This window comes from Mastigoproctus giganteus, chromosome 1, assembly GCF_048544385.1.
Source record: "Mastigoproctus giganteus isolate SK-2022 chromosome 1, ASM4854438v1, whole genome shotgun sequence".
In the NCBI taxonomy this organism is placed as follows: domain Eukaryota; kingdom Metazoa; phylum Arthropoda; class Arachnida; order Uropygi; family Thelyphonidae; genus Mastigoproctus; species Mastigoproctus giganteus.
In genome coordinates, this window is record NC_143575.1 from 21,097,774 (window position 1) to 21,117,880 (window position 20,107).

Sequence of the window (20,107 nt, forward strand, 5' to 3'; positions counted from 1 at the left end):
TTGTATATTAATGACCTTCTTCCATTGACTGGAAATCCTGATGATAGCACATTGCATTACACTTTCCATTTTGAGAAACCTTTCCCTACTCAATCAGCTTCAACTTCTAGAAAATCTGCTATGAATTCCTTAAATGCCAATTTTCAAGTAATTCTCCAGTGGGGCAAAGACATCTTAGTTGATTTCAACCCTTCTAAAACTCAGTCTTGTCTTATATTTCGCAAAAAGAATTCCTTTGCTTCTATGCTTATCTTTAGTGACACTCCGATTTCTAAGCAAAATGATATATCTCTTTTGGGTATTACCCTGACTTCTAATCCCTCTTGGCACAAGCACATTACAAATATTGCTTCCTCTGCATCTAAAAAACTTGGTTTTCTCTTTTGCTCTCGGTGTTACTTTTCTTCCAAACAGCTGTTCAATCTGTACAAATCTCAAATCCGTCCTACCATGGAATATTGTTCCCACATCCGGGGTGGTGCCCCCAAAACCTCTCTCAGGCTTCTTGATTCCATTCAGAAGAGGGCAGTTAGGTTAATTAATGATTCATCTCTAACAGAGTCTCTCCACTCGCTGTCTCATAGACGTACTGTTTCTGCTGCATGCCTCTTCTACAGATATTTCCATGGGCACTGTTCTTCTGAATTGGCTTCTATAATTCCTGCTCTCTCTTTCAAAACAGTCCGAACATGTGCAGCCACCAGCCAACATCCATTTACTGTCCAACTTCAAACTCATAGAACCAACTTTTCATCTTCCTCGTTTATTCATTGAACTTCCATTTTCTGGAATAACCTTCGTTTGTACGTATTGCCTGAAAATTACAGTCTACAGAAGTTCAAATCCAATATCAACAAATATCTTCTTTCATCTTCTCAACCTCCAACCCAAGCATGGTACTAAGTACTACAGGTTCTAATAGCTCTTGTGTTTGGGGTTTACATAAAAAAAAAAAAAAAAAAACCAAATTGAGGTCAATGGTAGTTTATAGCTTCTAGTGAGAAGTATATATGTCATTTACAGCCAACATAATAAAATAACATACTGCTTACATATGTGACGAGACACTTGGTTTTTACAAAATGATCAGATATATTTTAGCAAGTTAATGTATCCGCCAGGCTAAATCAATCAATAATTGCTATAAAATGCATGCATGCATGCGCGCACGCACGCACGCACACACACACACACACACACACACACACACACACACACACACACACACACACACACACACACACACACACAGGTGATCTTAACTTCACTGATGATAATGCATTGAGAAAGATCATGACACAAAAGATTTCAAACTTAGGATAACACCAAAATTAATCTAAAAACAATCCAAAATCTATTAATATGAACCTATTACATTGTGCTTACAAAATGGCATATATGAATTTAACACCCACAGAAGCATTTCATATATGGATAACTACCACTAGAGATCACACAATGCAAACTTCTAGAGAAAGTATGCATTATTGCAAATGAGGGGAAAAAATAAAAGCATGAAACTTCTGATGAACTGTATTAAAAGAGTTGCAGGTAAATTTGTAAAAAAAATTATACAGAAGTAAACAAAGAACCTAAATAATAGCAAAACTTACAAAGCAGTCCATGCTAATTCTAACACCATCATTTAAAAAAAATATTATGATTACATTAAAAGATAACCCGAAAGTATGACAAAAAAACTAATTCTCCATATACTTATTGGCTGCCTAAATTCCATAGGCAGCAGGTTTACAGCCTTATGTTGAGGTCAATATACATTAGCAGCATCCTTGAACTTACAGTGTGATCAGTGCATAATGTAGGTTAAAATATAAGTTAATTATAAATATGTACCACTTGAATGTGGCCATTAGAGCTACAGCAAATATACAGCACCAAGACATTAATCCAAAAGGTCAATGATGGCACCTGGCAACTCCCCTTAAGGGATTAGATTCACTAAGTTAATCTTCCCTTGATTTTAATGCACTCATTTCTGGGCACTTTTGTACTAGCCTTTTCCTGAACTCAGGTAGGGCTTGCTGTCTGATTGCATTGTAACCAGGTATACTTCAAGTATACTATTTACACTTTATCAAAAGTGCAAAATTATATAATCCAAAAAGAGTGACCAACTGCTCTTTTGGAATTACTACAATAAAATTGCAGCATTTTGTATCCCTTATCCTCTTTCGACACCTAAATTTAACATTAAATTTTGGTTCTTTGCACTGAAACATAGGCCGCATTATAGCCTTAGTTGCTAATGTGCCAATAAAACCCAAAAAACTTGAAACATAGCACTGGCAACCCAATTCACTGTAACTTAGTCTTTCAGCTCCCACCAATAGCACCTCCGTAGCCAGGTGGGAAGGAGCAGCAGTGCATAGCACACGCTTCTTGATTAGACCAGGGTTCGAGCCCGTCACCACCAAATACGGAGGATGCGAAAAGGTCAGGGAATGACCACCGCATATCCCCGGAGTAATATGGCCTTAGTTGCTAATGCTCCTAAAAAAAAAAAAACCAATAATAACCCCCACCAAAAATTAAGATTATCCAAACAGTAACATAAAATTAAAATTATAGATTAATAAAAATTGAAGAGGTTTCTGCTGTATGTCATGAGTTGGCATACATTTAGCTGGGAGGATGTAAATATGTAAAAATAGGTTATCTTTCTAAGCTGTTGTTGCCTGTTATACTGTAGAAAGGCCATGCTAGTCCTTGTCCAGTTGATAACATTTAGTATTAGCCTCTTGCATTATTATATTTTTATTTTTATTATTTTCAGTTCAAAAGCTAACCTTTGAGTGTGAGATGGCAGCTAAAAAGCAACTTATTAAGCAGTTATTAAGAAATCTGTTCATTTTTTTTTCTGGTTGCTGAATGAGTGAGGATATCCTGTGAGAAAGTCTAGCTTGGTAAGTCTTTATGTTATGGTTTATCTTAATGATAGTACTATAAAGTTTGTATTTGGTCACTGCTAATTAAGCTCTAAAAAATAATAATAATAACTAGGGAGCTCCACGCCCTGCTCACCAACCTCCACTGATGTAGACTCAAACAAGAAAATGTTCGAGTCTACATCAGTTCCTTTTCACTCTTTCAGCTCATTCCATCAAGGCTTCTCCATCGTCATAAATGTAGATTTGGCCGAATTGTGGAATGTCTCTAATGGACATTAAACTTGTTGTTCCTTTCACCATGGCACCTCCTCGTATTTGCATCATATAAGGGCCACACCACCTTGAAAGTCTGTGTTTTCAGCATTAAAAGACGTGAAGGCGTAAAGATTGTTGTAGACTCAAACGTTTTCTCGGAAGTATCTCCCTTTTTCTGTGTTGTCAAATAACAACAGTCTTTAAAGCATCTGGATAGCTATCTACCGTTGGCAAACATACCATCCCTCTATGACAACACGAATGTGCGACTCTTCCAAGTTCACCGTAAAAAGATAATTCACCGCTATGTTGACATTCATCTACCATATCACCTAAATCACAATATGATACTTCAGCAGTTTCTTCGTTATCAGGATCTTACGTTAAGTCTGAGCCATTTAATAGTTCGCTGAGTTTCGGCCTATTTTTTGTCCATGTTAGCTATCCGCTTCCTGTAGCACTGATTTTCCACTTGTTCCATTGTCATTGAACTTATTCTATGATTATTTCATAGCCTTTCGGCATGTTTCTTTCTATATTTCCGTGAAGACTTATGATGGCATCTTTTTCTCTTGGGTTTGGTGATTGCCATTCTAATCGGGGCATTGTGTTAATTACTACATTAGTACATATAATTATCAAATCAAACATCACGGATTCCAGGCACACTTGTCGAAACGCACTGATCAATATCTAATCAGGAAATGACCTATGTATTGCATGAGCAATGCTGTTGCTGCATACTTGCATTATTATGCGGGGTATATCAATGAGCCTGGTGTCATTCCTGCAAATCTAGATTTAGTGTATCATGTCACTTATACATAAATTGAGAAAACCCTTCTGCATTGAATCACAGTCTGGATTTAATATAATGGCATATGAAGGAAAATCATTGTATTATGCTTGGTAAAACAAAATTATCAAATTTAAAAAAATCAATGCATTATGCTAGCAAATATAAAATTATGAAAATTAAAAAAAGAGGTAAGTCATTACAATCTGATACCCCTTCCGACTGATCGTTGCAAGTAGTAGTGATTTACACACCTAGCCCGCTATCGTTAGTCTTAGTTAGGGTGTTTATCCCTCACCTGCCGCTGTTTTAAACAGTGGCAAGTGGGGGATAAACACCAAAGACTAACGGATTTGTGTGTAAAACAGTTTTGGTAATCTATTGTATACAAGATTATGGACACACCGTTTTTCACTTGAATCTGTTCTGAATTCGTGGTGTAAACTAACGTAACGTTCTTTAAGTAGTTCAAAATGAAAATCTATTTAAAAAAAACTATATTTCTTTTGCTTGAATAATCAAGTGCCAAGAGAGAGAAAAGTGTTTTCTCAATCTATGTATAAGTGACACAATATATTAAATCTAGATTTGCAAGAATGATGTCAGGCACATTGATATATCCCGTATAATGCAGGTATGCCATTGTTACATCTGAAAGAGCAGGACTAAAATATTTATGCAAATATACAAACCATATTGGGTCCCTTCATTAGCTAACATTACAATGGAACATCAAATGATGACAGGCATGGTCATGTATAACACAGTGAACCACATGCACGAGATTGGTGAATGTTATGCAGGCAATTATGGCTTGAATAAGTGACGTAACTGCCCTGCCCTCTTCTCTCGTTGGCTCAAATAAATATCACTAGAAGGAAAACTTTTTAATGTATAGAGAGATAATAATATTTGGCCCTATTAACCACCACACAAAATTTATAAGAATTTAAACTGATATTGAAATAATAGGAATGAGCCCACATCAGCTATTCATTTCAAACCAGAGATTTATGCACTCAAAGCCCACAAATAGCAGAGGAATCTCCATATAAAATGAATGTGTTTATTAAATTAGTTATTAGATTAATATATGCATAACTACTAGCATGCTTAATGGCACAGGCATCATTATTTATCACAAACTGGCATAACGCTACCGAGAATGCAACTGCACAATCCATTTGATCTCACACTGATCAGACATAACTAAAATAAGCATCCATCAAAATTATTACAGTATATTACATGTGCATACAAGGTGTGTGGCTATTAAATAACGAGCCTGTTGCATTAAAATAAATATAATGAAAAATTTTTATACCTTACAAGTTATTCCCTATAAAATAATTGCTTTGGGCTTATACACACCATTGTATATGTTTCTTCCAAGCACAGAAAATTTCTTCAAGTCATTTTCTGTAAGCCCTTTTAACACTCTGGTCGTTTTTTTCTGCATATCTTCAATGGACAGAAAATGGGTTCCCTTAAGTACACATTTCAGTTTAACCTATCATAGAGAAAATAAAAAACAGCCACAAGGGACTAATTCTGGCAAGTAGGATGCATGTTCACACACAGGAGCCCTCATGGGTAGTGCAGGTGATATGATCACTATCCTCCCCACACCAGGTGGAAAGGAACTGACTTTGAATCCTGTCAATGATGTGAGGAATTTTTATGGGTCTTTTTCACAATATTGGCTGAGTAAGTCAGTCTCAGGCAAGGACAGCATGGTTTTTTTTTGTCCAGCAAACAGCAAATCGACCACATAACACATGCCATTTACAGACATTATATAAGGTACAATATGGCCTAAGTTGCTGCAACAAACACTACAACAATAATACACACAGGGATTCGTTTTTTTGACCAGAAACTGGTGAGCAGAGAGGAGAGTATGTTGTGCACTGGAGCACTGTCTTGATGAAGCATCCAACCATCCTTCTACAATTAAGATCTCTTCCTTCAAATTTTTCCCACAGACTTGTCAGAACTTCAATGTAGTATGTTTGATTGAGAGACTAATTTGATGGGACGTATTCAGCCATAATAATTCCTTTAATATCAAAGAAAACAAGGAGCGTGGTTTTCATTTTTGACTTTGACATTCTTGCTTTTTTTTTTTTTTTGTCTGGGAGATTGTTTTGTCTTCCCTTGCATTTACTGCCTTTTAGTTTCCGGGTCGTACCGGAACAGCCAATTTTCAATGCAAATAATTACAGTCTGGATCTTCAATTTTTTTCAAAACATTCTTTTACAAACTTAGTCTTCTCATTCTTTAATCTTCATTTAAAATTTTTGGCACCATCTTGGTACACTTTTCTCATGCCCAAATTTTCAGTTAAAATTTGTCTGTTTCTGTTTCCATATTAAGTTCTGATGCAACTAGTCTAATGCTAAAACAACGATTCCTTCCAATCAATGTCCTTATGGCCCACATTTTCATCAGTTTTCACGCATACCGGACAGCCCGATTGTTCACCATTTTCCACATTCTCTTTTCCTTCTAAAAATATGTTATGCCATTCAAACATGCAAGCTCTTGACATAGTACTTTCCCCATAAATTTAATAATAACTCAACTTTCAGTTGGCGCTTTTAATTTTGTTAAAAATTTGAGGTTGTTATGTTGTTTGATTATTTTGTCTGTCATTTTTCTGACAAACATAAGACAATGCAAACCCGACTCACTACAAAGTGAACGAGCATGTTGGAAGGTGACTTGGCAGATAATTAGGGAAGGGGTTCAAGGTCAGCTGTTATGCTTTTGTTTCAAAGGTTGCACTTGGTGAGCAGTGGCTGCATGTGCAGTCTCATTATTTAACAGCCATGCCTCATATAATGGCTAACTGGACTGCAGTAGTATTAATGCTATATATTACTAAATTTTATAAAATTCTTAGTACAATTATCAACAGCAGGATTATCTTGGTTTTTGTAAACACACACACACACACACACACACACACACACACACACACACACACACACACACACACACACACACACCTGATGAGCTAATCCATTTTTAATGTTGCAACGCTTGTGTAAGTAAGGTATGAATAACGAATTTTGTGAATAAGCAGCCACTATATATTTACAACCAACTGTAAAATGATCTGATTTTTAACATTTACGTCTATTAGAATTAGATAGCATATTAGTGCCAGAGGAAAAAGTAGTGAAACCTATACACAACTATTCAATCTTGTATAATTTATGTTTCTCTGCCAGATGCCTCCCAACAAGCTTGACTGGTTTCGGAATTTTTTAGATTTCGGGTGGTGACATTATAGTCATAAAAACAAAAAAAAAAAAAAAATACTGTATTTCAATAGTGCAACTTGTGGTACATAATTTTTTTTTTTCCTCCAGAAAAAAAAATGTATATATAGTATATTAAAAAATATTGCATAAATATACAATAATTAAAAATAAAATTATTTATTTATTTCTCCAAAATATAAAGAAAAAGCTTTTATTTGGGTGTCCCATCAACCCAGGAGAAAATTAATGGATAACAATACATTAAAGCTAAAATTTTGGATATATACCAATTTAACTCTTATTGTAACTAATAAAAAGTATGCAGAGGACATCCACAACAAGCAAGATTTATTATGTTACTAAAAATAAAATACTTACAATACATACCGGTTGGGTTTTTTTTTTTTTTTTTGGCGCAAGAGCTACTTTGGCCATATTGCGCCACACTACTGGTCAAAATCTTAATACCGGTAATTCGGTATTTTTAATTTATGAAACCGGGTTACCGGTATTCCAAAAACAAACGTTTTTCTCAATAAATTTTATGACAATTAGGTGCAATAAAGTAAGGAAAAAACAAGTACTGTAATTACTTGAATTCATGTTTTAAATAAATTTTTATTGCAATAACAAATATTCGGAAAAAAATCATTAAAATACTTTCTAAAAACAAAAAAAACAAAAAAAAAAAATACATATTGTTACTGCAAAGTTTAGTTATGTTTAAGCATCCATACTACACTACCTGTCCGAATAAAGTGAGCTCTTAAGAAACATAAGAAATCAATAGTATGATCGTTTAAAATGGATCTAATTTTGGTACATATTTGGTACAGAATAGAATCTGAAAGGGCAGAAAACGCCCTTTCGGATTCTGTTCTGTTACTGAAACAACATAGACGATTTCAGTCCATATTTTCAAGGCTTTGAACTTTTTTTAGCAAAAATAGTTTAAAGTATTTCATTAATTTCCAACTCAAGTTCATCTTTTAAAATCTCATTGGAGTCAGGCAATTTCTTATTTTGGAAAGAATTTGCAGAACACTGATATTCTGTTCCATGTTGGTCTTCCATGGTTGAATTATGTTCATCATTTTTTGAAGGAGAAAGACGTTTTATTCAGAGAAGTATATAATTTTCACAATAGTATCTTTACTGAGTCTCGGAGAGACCAAAGAGTGGGGATAAAGAATAAAGCAGAGATCAAAGAGTGGGGATAAGGAATAAAGAAGAGAGCAAAGAGTGCAGTTAAGGAATTCTTCACATATATAAATGCAAAGAACAGAAGGACAAATCAAATTGGACCCTTATGTAATGGACATGGGATAGTATTAGATAACACAGCTGAAGTTGCAGACAAACTCAACAGTTACTTTGCATTGATATTTACATTAAAAAAACCCTTTGTGTCAATGAGATGTTATGGAAGTGAAGTTGAAAAAAATGTAATTAATGATGTTGAAATTTCAAATGATTATTTAATGAGAACTTTCGCGCCTACGGGCGAGTAAGGCTCCTGTGGTTGATGGCATATACCCTATAATCTTAAAGGAGGCGGCAAGTGAGTGCACTGAACCATTAAAGCTAGTTATGAGAGCATCACTGGACTCAGGAGAGATTCCATTGGATTGATGTAAATTGGAACATAAAGACGGTTCTAGGAGTGTAATGGGAAATTACCGACCAGCCAGTCTAACTTCAGTAGTACGGAAAATCATGGAGGCAATGATCAAGGGCGGATTTCAGGATCATTTAGATGGAAATGGAATTCTGTAGGATACACAGCATGGTTTTGTAAAGGGAAAATCATGTTTAACAAATATGGTTAGCCATTTTGACAGGTCACTCGTGAGCTGGATTTAGGGAATAATTTCGGCACTGTTTATTTGGATTTCAGCAAAGCATTTGACTCAGTCCCACATGAGTGGTTACTTTATAAGTTAGAGCAGGCTGGAATCATACGGAAAATCCTTAGATGGATAGCACAATGGCTTGAGGGCACAAGGCAGAGGGCTGTGATAAATGGTTATTCCTCAGATTGGGTTAATGTAAGAAGTGAGGTTCCCCAAGGATCAGTATTGGGACCACTGTTGTTTTTGATTATCTTAAATGACATCTATGAAGGGATGGAGGGCGTGAGGTCTAAATTTGCAGATGATGTAAAGACCAGTAGAGTAGTTAATGATCGCCGCCAAGCAGAGCTTCTTCAGAGTGACCTAGATAGGCTTCTGGGATGGTCAGAAAAATGGCAGCTATGCTTTAATTCAGCAAAATGCAAGGTCTTACACCTGGGGAACAGCAACTCCAAAATAACTTATACACTTGGTGGTGTTGAACTAAAGTCAGTAGTGGAGGAACAGGACTTGGGAGTTACATTACGGTGAGACATGAAGTTGTCCGAAAATTATGGACAGGTTGCAATGTTGTTGCATGGTGTCCTATCGATGATTTATCGAACATTTGCTAGTATAGATAATGACATCATAATCACGTTAAAGGTCATTTTATAACCTTTATGTGATTAAATTATAAACAATTTTTTTTTTTTTTTTAAATTATTACCGAAAAACTGGTATATTTTGTATATATACCGGTATTTCAATACCGGGAAAAAATGACCAGGATCCCAGTATTCGAGATCCCGGTATTGTATGCCCTAGGTACTAGCAAACAGTAATTATTATAGTACAGTAAACCCCCGCTATTCGCGGTTTCGCGATCGCTGATTTAATATAAAATGAAACTTGTGTTATGCACTTGTCATGGAAGGTTTGGTTGTTTGCTTTTAATTTATATGCTTATAAATTGAATAAATTTATCAATTATAAATTGAATAAATTTATCAATTTATAAATTGATATGCTTACAAAAGTTATAAATCTACTGTTTTGCAGTGTAAAACAGACTTTTTCGAGTGTGTTAACGGAAGAAAGTGCCTTTATTGTGGACAATTTCTTTTTACCTGTACAAAAATATGGCTACAAATAACAAGGGAAATGTGAAAATATCAAAGAAGGTGATCACATTAGCGAATAAAATTGAGTTATTAGACAAAATTTCTAATGGTGAAAGTGTCTCTTCAGTGGCAAAACATTATAAAATCAATGAGTCAACGGTACGATCAATCAAAAAATCGGAAGAAAAAATCCGCCGTAGTGTCCGTGAAAACACGCTAATTGCTTCAAAAATTTGCTCTGTAACTCGTGATGTTAAATTAGAAAAAAATGGAAAAGGCTTTAAATCTGTGGATAGAAGACCGAACTCAAAATACAATTCCGTTAAGTTCACTCATCATTCGTGAAAAGGCAAAAGTCCTTTATCAACACTTTAGCAAAACTGGTGATAGCACTGGCGGGATAAGGTTTTTTGCTAGCAAAGGCGCTGGTTTGAAAGATTTGTTTGAAATTTCTAATAAATATTACGTTTAATATTAAATTGTTCCTTATTTTCATTTCGATACCTTATGCTTGCATTTCACTATGTACATAGTCATATTATGAAGGTATATATAATACATACATAGACAAAATTTTAGACTAGTTTTTCTTATATATTTCATACTTTGGAACGGAACCCCTTTATTACTATGAGAGCCATAACTCAGTATTCGCGTTTTCGGTATTCGCGACATTCCTCAGGAACGTAACCCCCCGCTATTCGCGGGGGGTTTACTGTATTGTATTTTTGTAAGTTTTATAATTTCACAAGTGACATTTAAAAAAACTATTACATTAAATTGAATGTACCTTCCTTCCCATTCTGTAATAAGTGTTTTATAATAATACAGCAAAAAAAAAAAAAAAAATCATCACATTTAGTTGAGTTTTTATTAATGTTATGCCAAAAAGTGATGCAGATCACACTACTAGCATAGGTGCTCTCTATTATAGAATATAAAAACACTAGTAACTAAAGCTTTTCAGTTATAAAATGCCAGATAACAACACTTTACAGTGCTGAGTATACCTAGTATGGCATGTACATTAGGAAGGGGAAATGCTGTCTATTAACAACAACAATTATTCCCCTCCCAAAATATACCCATATTTTGGAGGAGGAAATAGCTGTTGCTTGTTCATAGACAATGTAACTGGATTTTTGCCAGTTATGGCCAAACTCCAGAAATAAGTCTCTTCTTTTTATTAATAAAAAGAAGTTTCTGAAAAGTGACTACGTTAATGTTGTTTACAAACAATAATTTAAAAGTTTTAAAAACACTCACTAAACTGTAAATATGTTCAGTGAATCATTATATCAGTCTAATACTCCACATAAAAATCATAAAACCCAAAAAGTCAGAGTAACCTATCATTTATTATCAGTTGCTAATCTTGTTCACAAACAGCAAATAGACAACTCCATAACAACAAATTTTTCAGTATTTTTGGAGTGCGTTAAAACATGTACAGCTGTGAGGTGAAATCTCAGTCAGCTCTTACATGCTGTTTGCTGAATGACCAATACAAGAACTCCAGTACAGTAGCCATTTAGCAGTCATTTGGATTCAATCCCAAAAGAGACTACAGGAATTTTGAAAGTTTTTTTTTTTTTTTTTTCAACTGGAGCTGTAGTTAGTAATTTTCAGGCAGAGAGAATAGGGCTCTCCATAAAAGATTGTAGCAGGCATTATAGACTATAATGCTTATACAAGAGTGTGTTCACAAGCCAATTTGCATGTTGTGTAACATGCAAATTGGCTTGGCTTTTATCCTGTACAACATGCAAATTGGCTTTTCATCGTATACAATACGCAAATCAGCCTGGAAACAAGCACATGCACAGTACACTGACACAATGCGACCTAATATAAATTCAAGTGATTTGCCACATTTGGGAGGTCCGACTATTTAATTATCTATAAAATTGCCTATGATACATTTCAATGTACCACGTAATTCAAAAGTGGAAAGTCACAACTATGTTAATTGCAACTAATACTGCATTATACAGGGGATCCTCGTTATCCGAGGATAATTGGTTCTAGAAAATTCCACTTAAAATGGGGACCAATTTTTGTAATGTTTATTATTTAAATAAAACTAAATGCAATTAGGCATAATATTTTAAGATTCTATATGTATATAATATCAGTGTAGATACACCATAGACCTTTAAGATACACTTCTTAAAGAAAAACTATGATAGTAGTGTGAAAAGCATCATTTCATCTGTATTTCATATTTCATATTGTGCTTATCCTTCACAACGAGTTGCCCACGTATTGCACTACCTTGAATAAGTTACACGTCACTAATAGAGAAGACTATTGTTATTTATTCTCAGTGGGTGGCACCACCCAGACGGCACCGTTTCAAAGCTAGTTGGCTTTTCATCGATGGGTGGGCAGGTACCCTGGTATTGCAAGTGAAGCGTTACTTATTTGAGGTAGTGCAATACACGGGCAACTTGTGAAGGATGAGTAGATATGGTGTATCTACACTGATATTATATAGTAATGTTTATTATATACTTGTACATAGTAAAAAATGGATCAAGGAACTGAAAAATGAGAAAATTATTTTATTAGACATTTTTTTTATTATAATACAAAGTTTATTGAAGTTACCCTATTTTTCAGTTGTATGAATAAAGAATGAATCCAGAGATGTTTGTGTATTTTTTTTTTTTTTTTTTTTTTGTTGTATTTTTTCAGATAAAATTGTGTCATAGCATTTAGTTATGTCTTTAACTTTGCACTTAACATTTGTTGCATGATTGTGAAGAAGATCGTTCTCACAAAAAATATTCAAGTGCTTGGTCAATTTTCTCAAGGGAAAAAGCTTTAATTCTTCAATTTTCAAATCCTTGTAACTGCGGGGACTCGGAAAATGGATACTTGGATACTGGGGATCCCCTATGAAAGATAGCCTTTCACACTAATGGGCACATGCTAAGCTTACCAGTAAAGCCACTGTAAATTTACATTCTTTCAAAAAATGAAACAGATTATCCAACATGAAAAACATATCAGAAGCAATATCAGTACAAGCCTCATAGTTGCAATGATACTTCTTTTAAAATTATTTAAAACCCGACATATGAGCAAGTTCTTTCAAAAGCTGGAGGCAATGTTTTGAACTTTCTTTCTCAATATAATGAATGGACAATGTATGTTAACAAAGTTTGACTGATAGTCTCAATTTTTTTATTCAATACTGACATTTTTCTGGTTTTTAAACCATATCTAAACTGGTAGTTTACTTTTCAACTGGTTGATTTATCTATACAAACTCCATTGTTAAATAGACACAGCAATGCCTATAGCATTACATGTATGGGATGTCATTCATCACATCAAAGTTCACATTACTCAGTAGGTTGAAATATCACAAAAACTCCATAAAGCAAAACATGCAAGTGCAGACCCACTATCCTGGAACACGTAATCATCTGTTTTGTTTTGATGGGATTAAAATCTTTACTATCAATCAACTTACTGCAAATTATTAATCTCCAAAACTCTACACACGAGAATCATCAAAACTCCATTAATATAGGTTGTCTTTTCATTATATCAGACACAGTCTTGTTGGCAAGCAACAGACTTCTGTATGTTTAATACCCAATTTGAAATGGAGATGTCCACAGCTATATAAATGGAATGGACTCAGGGTTGAAGAATCTGTATTATTTGTATTGTCCTAATCATTAAACAGTAGAAATACCAGTACCTTCCCATTCATGTTTTTTTTTTTTTTTTACATGCCTTTCCTTGATAAAAAAGGTTGAAAAGCTTGTTTCCAGAATTAGAAAGAGCATGCTTATATTTTAGGTACCAAACCCTTTTAACAGAAGTAGCACTGCAACTGTGAAACTTGTAATGATATAACTTCTGGAGCATAACTTTTGTTATGTCGGTTACTATGTTACAATTCTTGAGAAATGATGTGCATTATAATGATAGTAACTTGATACTGACTTTTTGCCAAGTTTAGTTCATGCCCATGTCAGCAAAGGACTGTGTTTAGTGGCTGTAATGCAGTATTAGGTACAATTAACCTAGTGATATGACCTCCTGGGTTTGAATTATGTGTTACCTTAGAATGTATCACAGGTAATTTAATATGTATTCGAGTCATATACTGTAATATATTTGGCCTGCTTTAGTACATAACTGCTTGTATAATTTCTTGGTTTCAGACATGTTTGATTACTTTTAATTTTACACTAATGTTAATGTTTCTTATATTTTTGGTATACTGGTGCATTTAGGGATTCACTAACTTGGGCCTGTACATACATAGAGTGCGCCTGAAAAGTAATGAGACAAAAATTCTTAAAAAAAGCAATATTCAGAAAAGAGAATATATTATGAAAAGCATTCAAAATGTCCTCATTGGACTCTAAACGCTTGTTACACATTTCTTCTAATTGTTGAAACTATCTTGAAATTCTTACAAATTATCTCCTTGAGATGGTTGATTAAATTCTTTTTGGACAGTACTAAATTGTTTCCCTTTAATCTTCATTTTTTAACTTCAGAAAGAGAAAGAAGTCAGCCAGAGCCAAATCAAGTGGGGGAAGGGGAGCAGTGTAGGCGATCTCAGTAATCCCTTTTCATGAAAGAAATCTTTGACAATTAAATACAGAATGGACAGGTGAACAGTTGTGCAACAAAACAAATTATTTTCATCAAAGATTGATCTGACCTCTCAAATTCTTTGCAGCAATTATTCCATAATTTCGTTTACAGTTTCTGCAAAGAATGATGAATTAGACCAGATTTTCATAAAAGCAAGAATTGGTTTTTGTTGCAAAACGATCCACTTGTGCATTCCATGTTAGCTGTTCAAAGATTTTTTTTCAAAAACTGATTACTGAGATCCTCCTCCTCCTCTTATTCACAAGATTTGGCCAACTGACTTCTTTCAACTTAAGTTTAAAAAAAACAAAAAAAAAAAAAACTGTCTTATCTTAAGGAGTTAACTTCGAATTGCTCTGAAGTTAACTCCTTATTATTAATGATAACAAGGAGCACAAAAAGGGTATGGAGTACAGTGAGGACTATTTCCAATGATATTCTTTTTCTGACTGTTTACTTTTCCTTTAGTATAGTCTCTTCTTGGAGAGATTTCAGTTTCTTCAGCAGTCACCAAAGGTAGTCCCACCTTTGATGACCATCCCCTTTAGCCTTGTGCACACCTCCTTTTTGTCTAGAGCCAAAAATCTTTGAAAATAAACCTCATGTGAAATGTCAGTAAATACCATCAACACTGTAGCAAATTTTCTGCTTACTGACTGCTATCACCATTGATCCAACAAATAATAGTGCTGTATGGATGGAAACCATTGCCATATGCTCATTTCAGGATTACAGGGGCCTTGGCAACTCATTTTTGAGTAAAAAGGAAGCATAATTTCAAAATGATATACTCTTCCCCGTGTCTGTTTACCACAGTATATACTACAGTTTTAGCAAAAACTGAACCTGCACTATTAGCCATCCAACATCATTCATACAGTAGGGTTATAAATAGATGGACACTGACTAAAATATCATGAGATAAAGCTTCCCAAATTAGCTTCAGACCTTGTGTGAGGATAGCCCCCTTCTACATACAAATTTACTTGCATTCTTTATTGAAAGTCCTACAATTAACCACATTATGCATATATTGTGTGTAATAATGAGTTACAAATTTATCAGAGTAGAAACTGTTTTATATGATGTAGATTCAAGTTCAACTTTCTCCAACACTAATACATGTTTATTCTCCTTCCACTTCAGAAAATTTTATGAATAAAGAATATTAATCACAATGATAACAGACCTTACCTTTTCAGGATCTTGATATAATGGCCTGAGATCTACAAATAAAGGTGGGACTCCTTTATGCAAAGCTTTTTTTATATAGTTACCAACTAATAGGCGGAAGTGCTCTCCTAAAATATATTATAAATATCCAATTATTTGAATAAAATAAAATACAATAAAACATTTATGCTAGGCAATTCATAATTAAGTCATCGTTCATAATTAATTAAAACATTTATGCTAGCTGATTCATAATTAAATATATTTGACCCCAGAGGATAAATGAATCAAAAATTTCTAAATCAATATGAAACATCAATTGTTATTTCTGTAAATCAGAATGGTTATGATTGCTAACTGTAGTCCAGTCACAAACAGCAGACAACTGAGGAGAACCATGAACTGTGTATACAACAACCAGCATATGCTGGTTCTTGGATCATGTGCATTCATTAGATGATCATTCTTGAGAATTCTTCCCTTTCCATGGGAGTCCTCTGTATCCTTTTCAAATTTAATAGGTGTAGACAACTGTTACCAACTGATTAGCCTCCACAATGGTCTTCTGACAGAATCCACTTTGTAGTTGTGTCCATTTCTGAATAGGTAATGTTTGTGAAAGTGGTATACTTTATAAGTAATGGAATTGTGAACATGCATATGCTGTATGTCTGGAAAATGGAAATCCCAGAACAACACATGCCAGAAGACACTATCAGTTGTTGTTGTTGTTATTTGGTTTTTAGGAGCATTAGCAACTAAGGCCATATTGCTCCGGTGCGGTGGTCATTCCCTGACTTTTCCGCATGCTCCGTATTTGGTGGTGACGGGCTCGAACCCCGGTCTAATCAAGAAGCGTGTGCTACCACGACACTATCAGCAATGCTTCTCCATCAAGTTATGGATGATCTTCTGGGTAATCATCTGATCAGTCTGTGTTGCCTGCCTTTCTTAATAGTTACATAAGAGGAATGTAGTTCATCCAAGACAAGGCCTTGTTCTGATCTAAGCCTATGCTATGAACCATACACTCAAAGAAAATCAGACTCATGGTAGACCCATGATGATCACGATGAGTGCCTGACACAACAGAATAGCTTTGTGGAAAAATAGACCAGATACATGGCAAAAGTGGTCACTTTGAGAACCTACGGTAATATTTTTTACTGAAATCAAAAATATGAACAACATGCCATTAGGGAAATAGAGGTCAATCACTACTGTGCTGGAACAGATTGATAAATTTCAGGACCCACGTTGCATATTTTCAACTGGAGATATATCCTCTGAGTTCTTCAAAAGAAATGCAGCTAAATTAAAATCACTGTGCTGTGTGTATGTTTAAAGAAATTAAAAAATAAAATTAAAGAATAAATTCAGTAATTAGGAATAAAGCTGTGCTTGCTTCTTTTGAATACATAATTTAGTAATTGTTGCATGAAATGATTTAGCCCATTCACTGTTCAATCAGAATGTATTATACACAAGGGTTATAAAAAAAGGTAATGTGTGGTGTTCTAAAACAGTCTGAACCAAACCAAAAGAAGGGAATGGTTTTATTTATATGATATGGTAATTCAAGAAATCATATATGCACATTTTAATATACTTCAATGTATGCACCCTTAGTTGCATGATAAGCACTGAATCTATACTCATCATGCCTTCAAATGTGTCAGTGTGTTTGGGAAGAAATGGATCATTACTATTGCATCACTGTTTCTGGATCATAGTTCTCTGTGTGTTTGTAACTTTCATCCTGTAAACCAGATTTTTAACAAACCCTCCCAAAGAAAAAGAAATCCTGTGTATGGGAATTGTTTATTAAGGCTTTATGCACTATCATAGCTCAGTGTGGCAAAGATACATCCTTCTGAAGGATGTCTGGTTGCAAAACTCATATATGAGGAATACAAATCTCTCCTAAATGTTAAACACCACATCTTAAGTTTGGGGATATTATGTTCCAGTTCAATGAGCATGCCAGGCTTTTTTGAATCCCAAATCTTTATGCAGATTCACTATTCTCAAAACACAGAAGGTAGCCTTATCCACAAACATAACACACCGGAGGTACTCTTTATAACACTTATTCAGCTCAAATATGTATAGAAAATCAAATTTGATTAAGTATTTGCTGAAACTTGCAGGCACATAACTGCAGTGTATTGTAGAGAATTTTGTGTACAGTCATGACTGATAACTATAACCCTATGAACGCCTTCCTGATTGAATTCTTGTGACTACACTGAAATGATCTGTGTAAACACTTGAAATATAATCACCTATGCATGAATGAGGATCAACATTTCAGCAAAAATACCCTTCTGGTGTCCAAGAATTTATGCCATACAAATATTCCCACTGAGTTAGGATATCTAATTTGGTCTCTATAAACAATTCAAAGCAATGGGCTTTTTTCTGAGCAGGCACCACCCAGAAACAAAAAAACAAGGCCATGAAATTAAAACTTTTCGAGTTGTTCTGTTATAAAAAAAAATCATTCCCTTATATCATATCTGATTCAGACATTATTAAACATTCAAATTATTCAAGAACTTTGTAATCACCAGCTTATCACTATAATTTTAACTATAAGATGTTTCAACATGTAATATATACATTCAAAGGACATTTAGTATGCCACAGATATGGAATTCTGGTGACAAATGAAAAAAGCGGAAGGTGAGTTTCTGAATCCTCAGTTTTTAACCGAAAGGAAAGCAAAGAATGAAAACTTCTTGTTTGAAGTAAAACTTTAGTGCTGCTAGAAATATGTTTCTAGCAGCAGTGACTGGGTTCTTTTTCATGACTGGTGGCTGTAGCAAATTGTGAAATACCTGTGAATATTTATAACAGGCTGGAAAGTCTTTACAATTTTTTTTAACGAAAGCCCCCCAAGCATAAAAGGTATAAGAACTTGTAGTTCTTAGTACTACAAGTTCTAATACCTTTCAGCATTCATGGGTTGAATGCTAAAGACAGAAGCTACTTGTTGACATTAGACTTGAATTTCTGTAGGTCATAATTTTCAGGAATACATATGAAGGAAGGTTGTTACAGAAAACAGTGGTAGAATAAATAAATGATGAAATGAAAAAGTAGGCTCTGTGGGTTTGGAATTGGACAGTGAATGGATACTGACTGATTGCAGCATTATTGGTGCCTATTTAGAAGTGTATCCATGGAAGTATCTACAGAAAAGACATGCAGCAGAAACTGAATGTCTATGAGACAGAGTGGAGAGACTGTATGAGACAAGTCATTAATTAATCTGATTGCTCTCTTTTGAACAGATTATAGAAGATGGGCAGAGGTTTTGGGGATGTCTCCTCATATGCAATAATATTATTCTGTGGCAGGGTGGTTTTCAGATTTGTACAGAGTGAGTAGTTCACCATAATTTGTCACAACCGATAAACTGGTTAAGTCAGACTTTATTACAATAAAATAAGATACAATATTAAATATACATAAATAAAGCATTAAAACTGATATAAAACAAGATAAAAGTGTTAAAATAAAGCAATAAAACACCTTGCCCCGAACATCAGTAATATTCGGGGCAAGGTGTCCTTCATCAGCTAATTAGTGTATGGTGTTCTGACTATATATATGCTGGTTAATTCCTATATTTTAAAGCTTTTATCTTGTTTCATATCTGTTTTAATGCTTTATTTATGTATATTTCATATTGTATCTTATTTAAATAAAGTCTGACAATCAGTTTGTCGGTTATGACAATAAATTACAGTGATATGTAGCCCAATGCCCAAGGCCTGTTTTCTAGAGTGAGTAGTTGTTTAGAAGAAAAGTAATGCCAACAGGGAAGAAACCCCACTTTTTTTTTGATGCAGAGGAATTAATTTGTGATATACTTCTGCCAAGAAAGAGATCAGAAGTCAGGATAATCCCTAATAGAGATGTGCAATAAAAATCTGTCATCAAAGATGAGCACAGAAATAGTACACTCTTTATGAGAAATAAAACAGGACTGTGTTTTAGCAGGACTGAAGTTAACTACACTTTCTTTGCACCATTCATTCATCATCATCATGAACTTGGTCCGGCTTAGGTCTTTTAAGACCTGTTCCGTTGTAGCTCTTGGAGGTGGTCTTGATC

At 34.4% G+C, this 20,107-nt stretch overlaps 1 protein-coding gene across 3 annotated transcripts in view; it reads right to left on the minus strand.

Annotated features, from left to right (window-relative positions):
- Naa15-16 (N-alpha-acetyltransferase 15/16) overlaps window positions 1–20,107 on the minus strand; it is a 386,157-nt gene that overhangs the window by 214,807 nt on the left and 151,243 nt on the right. For all 3 annotated transcript variants that reach the window (XR_016546872.1, XM_090371833.1, XM_090371822.1), the window contains one exon: window positions 16,007–16,113. Coding sequence is in view for 2 of the 3 variants with exons in the window: in XM_090371833.1 (XP_090227959.1) it covers window positions 16,007–16,113 (107 nt within the window). In the remaining variant the exon portion in view is untranslated. The remainder of the gene's footprint in view (window positions 1–16,006; window positions 16,114–20,107) is intronic.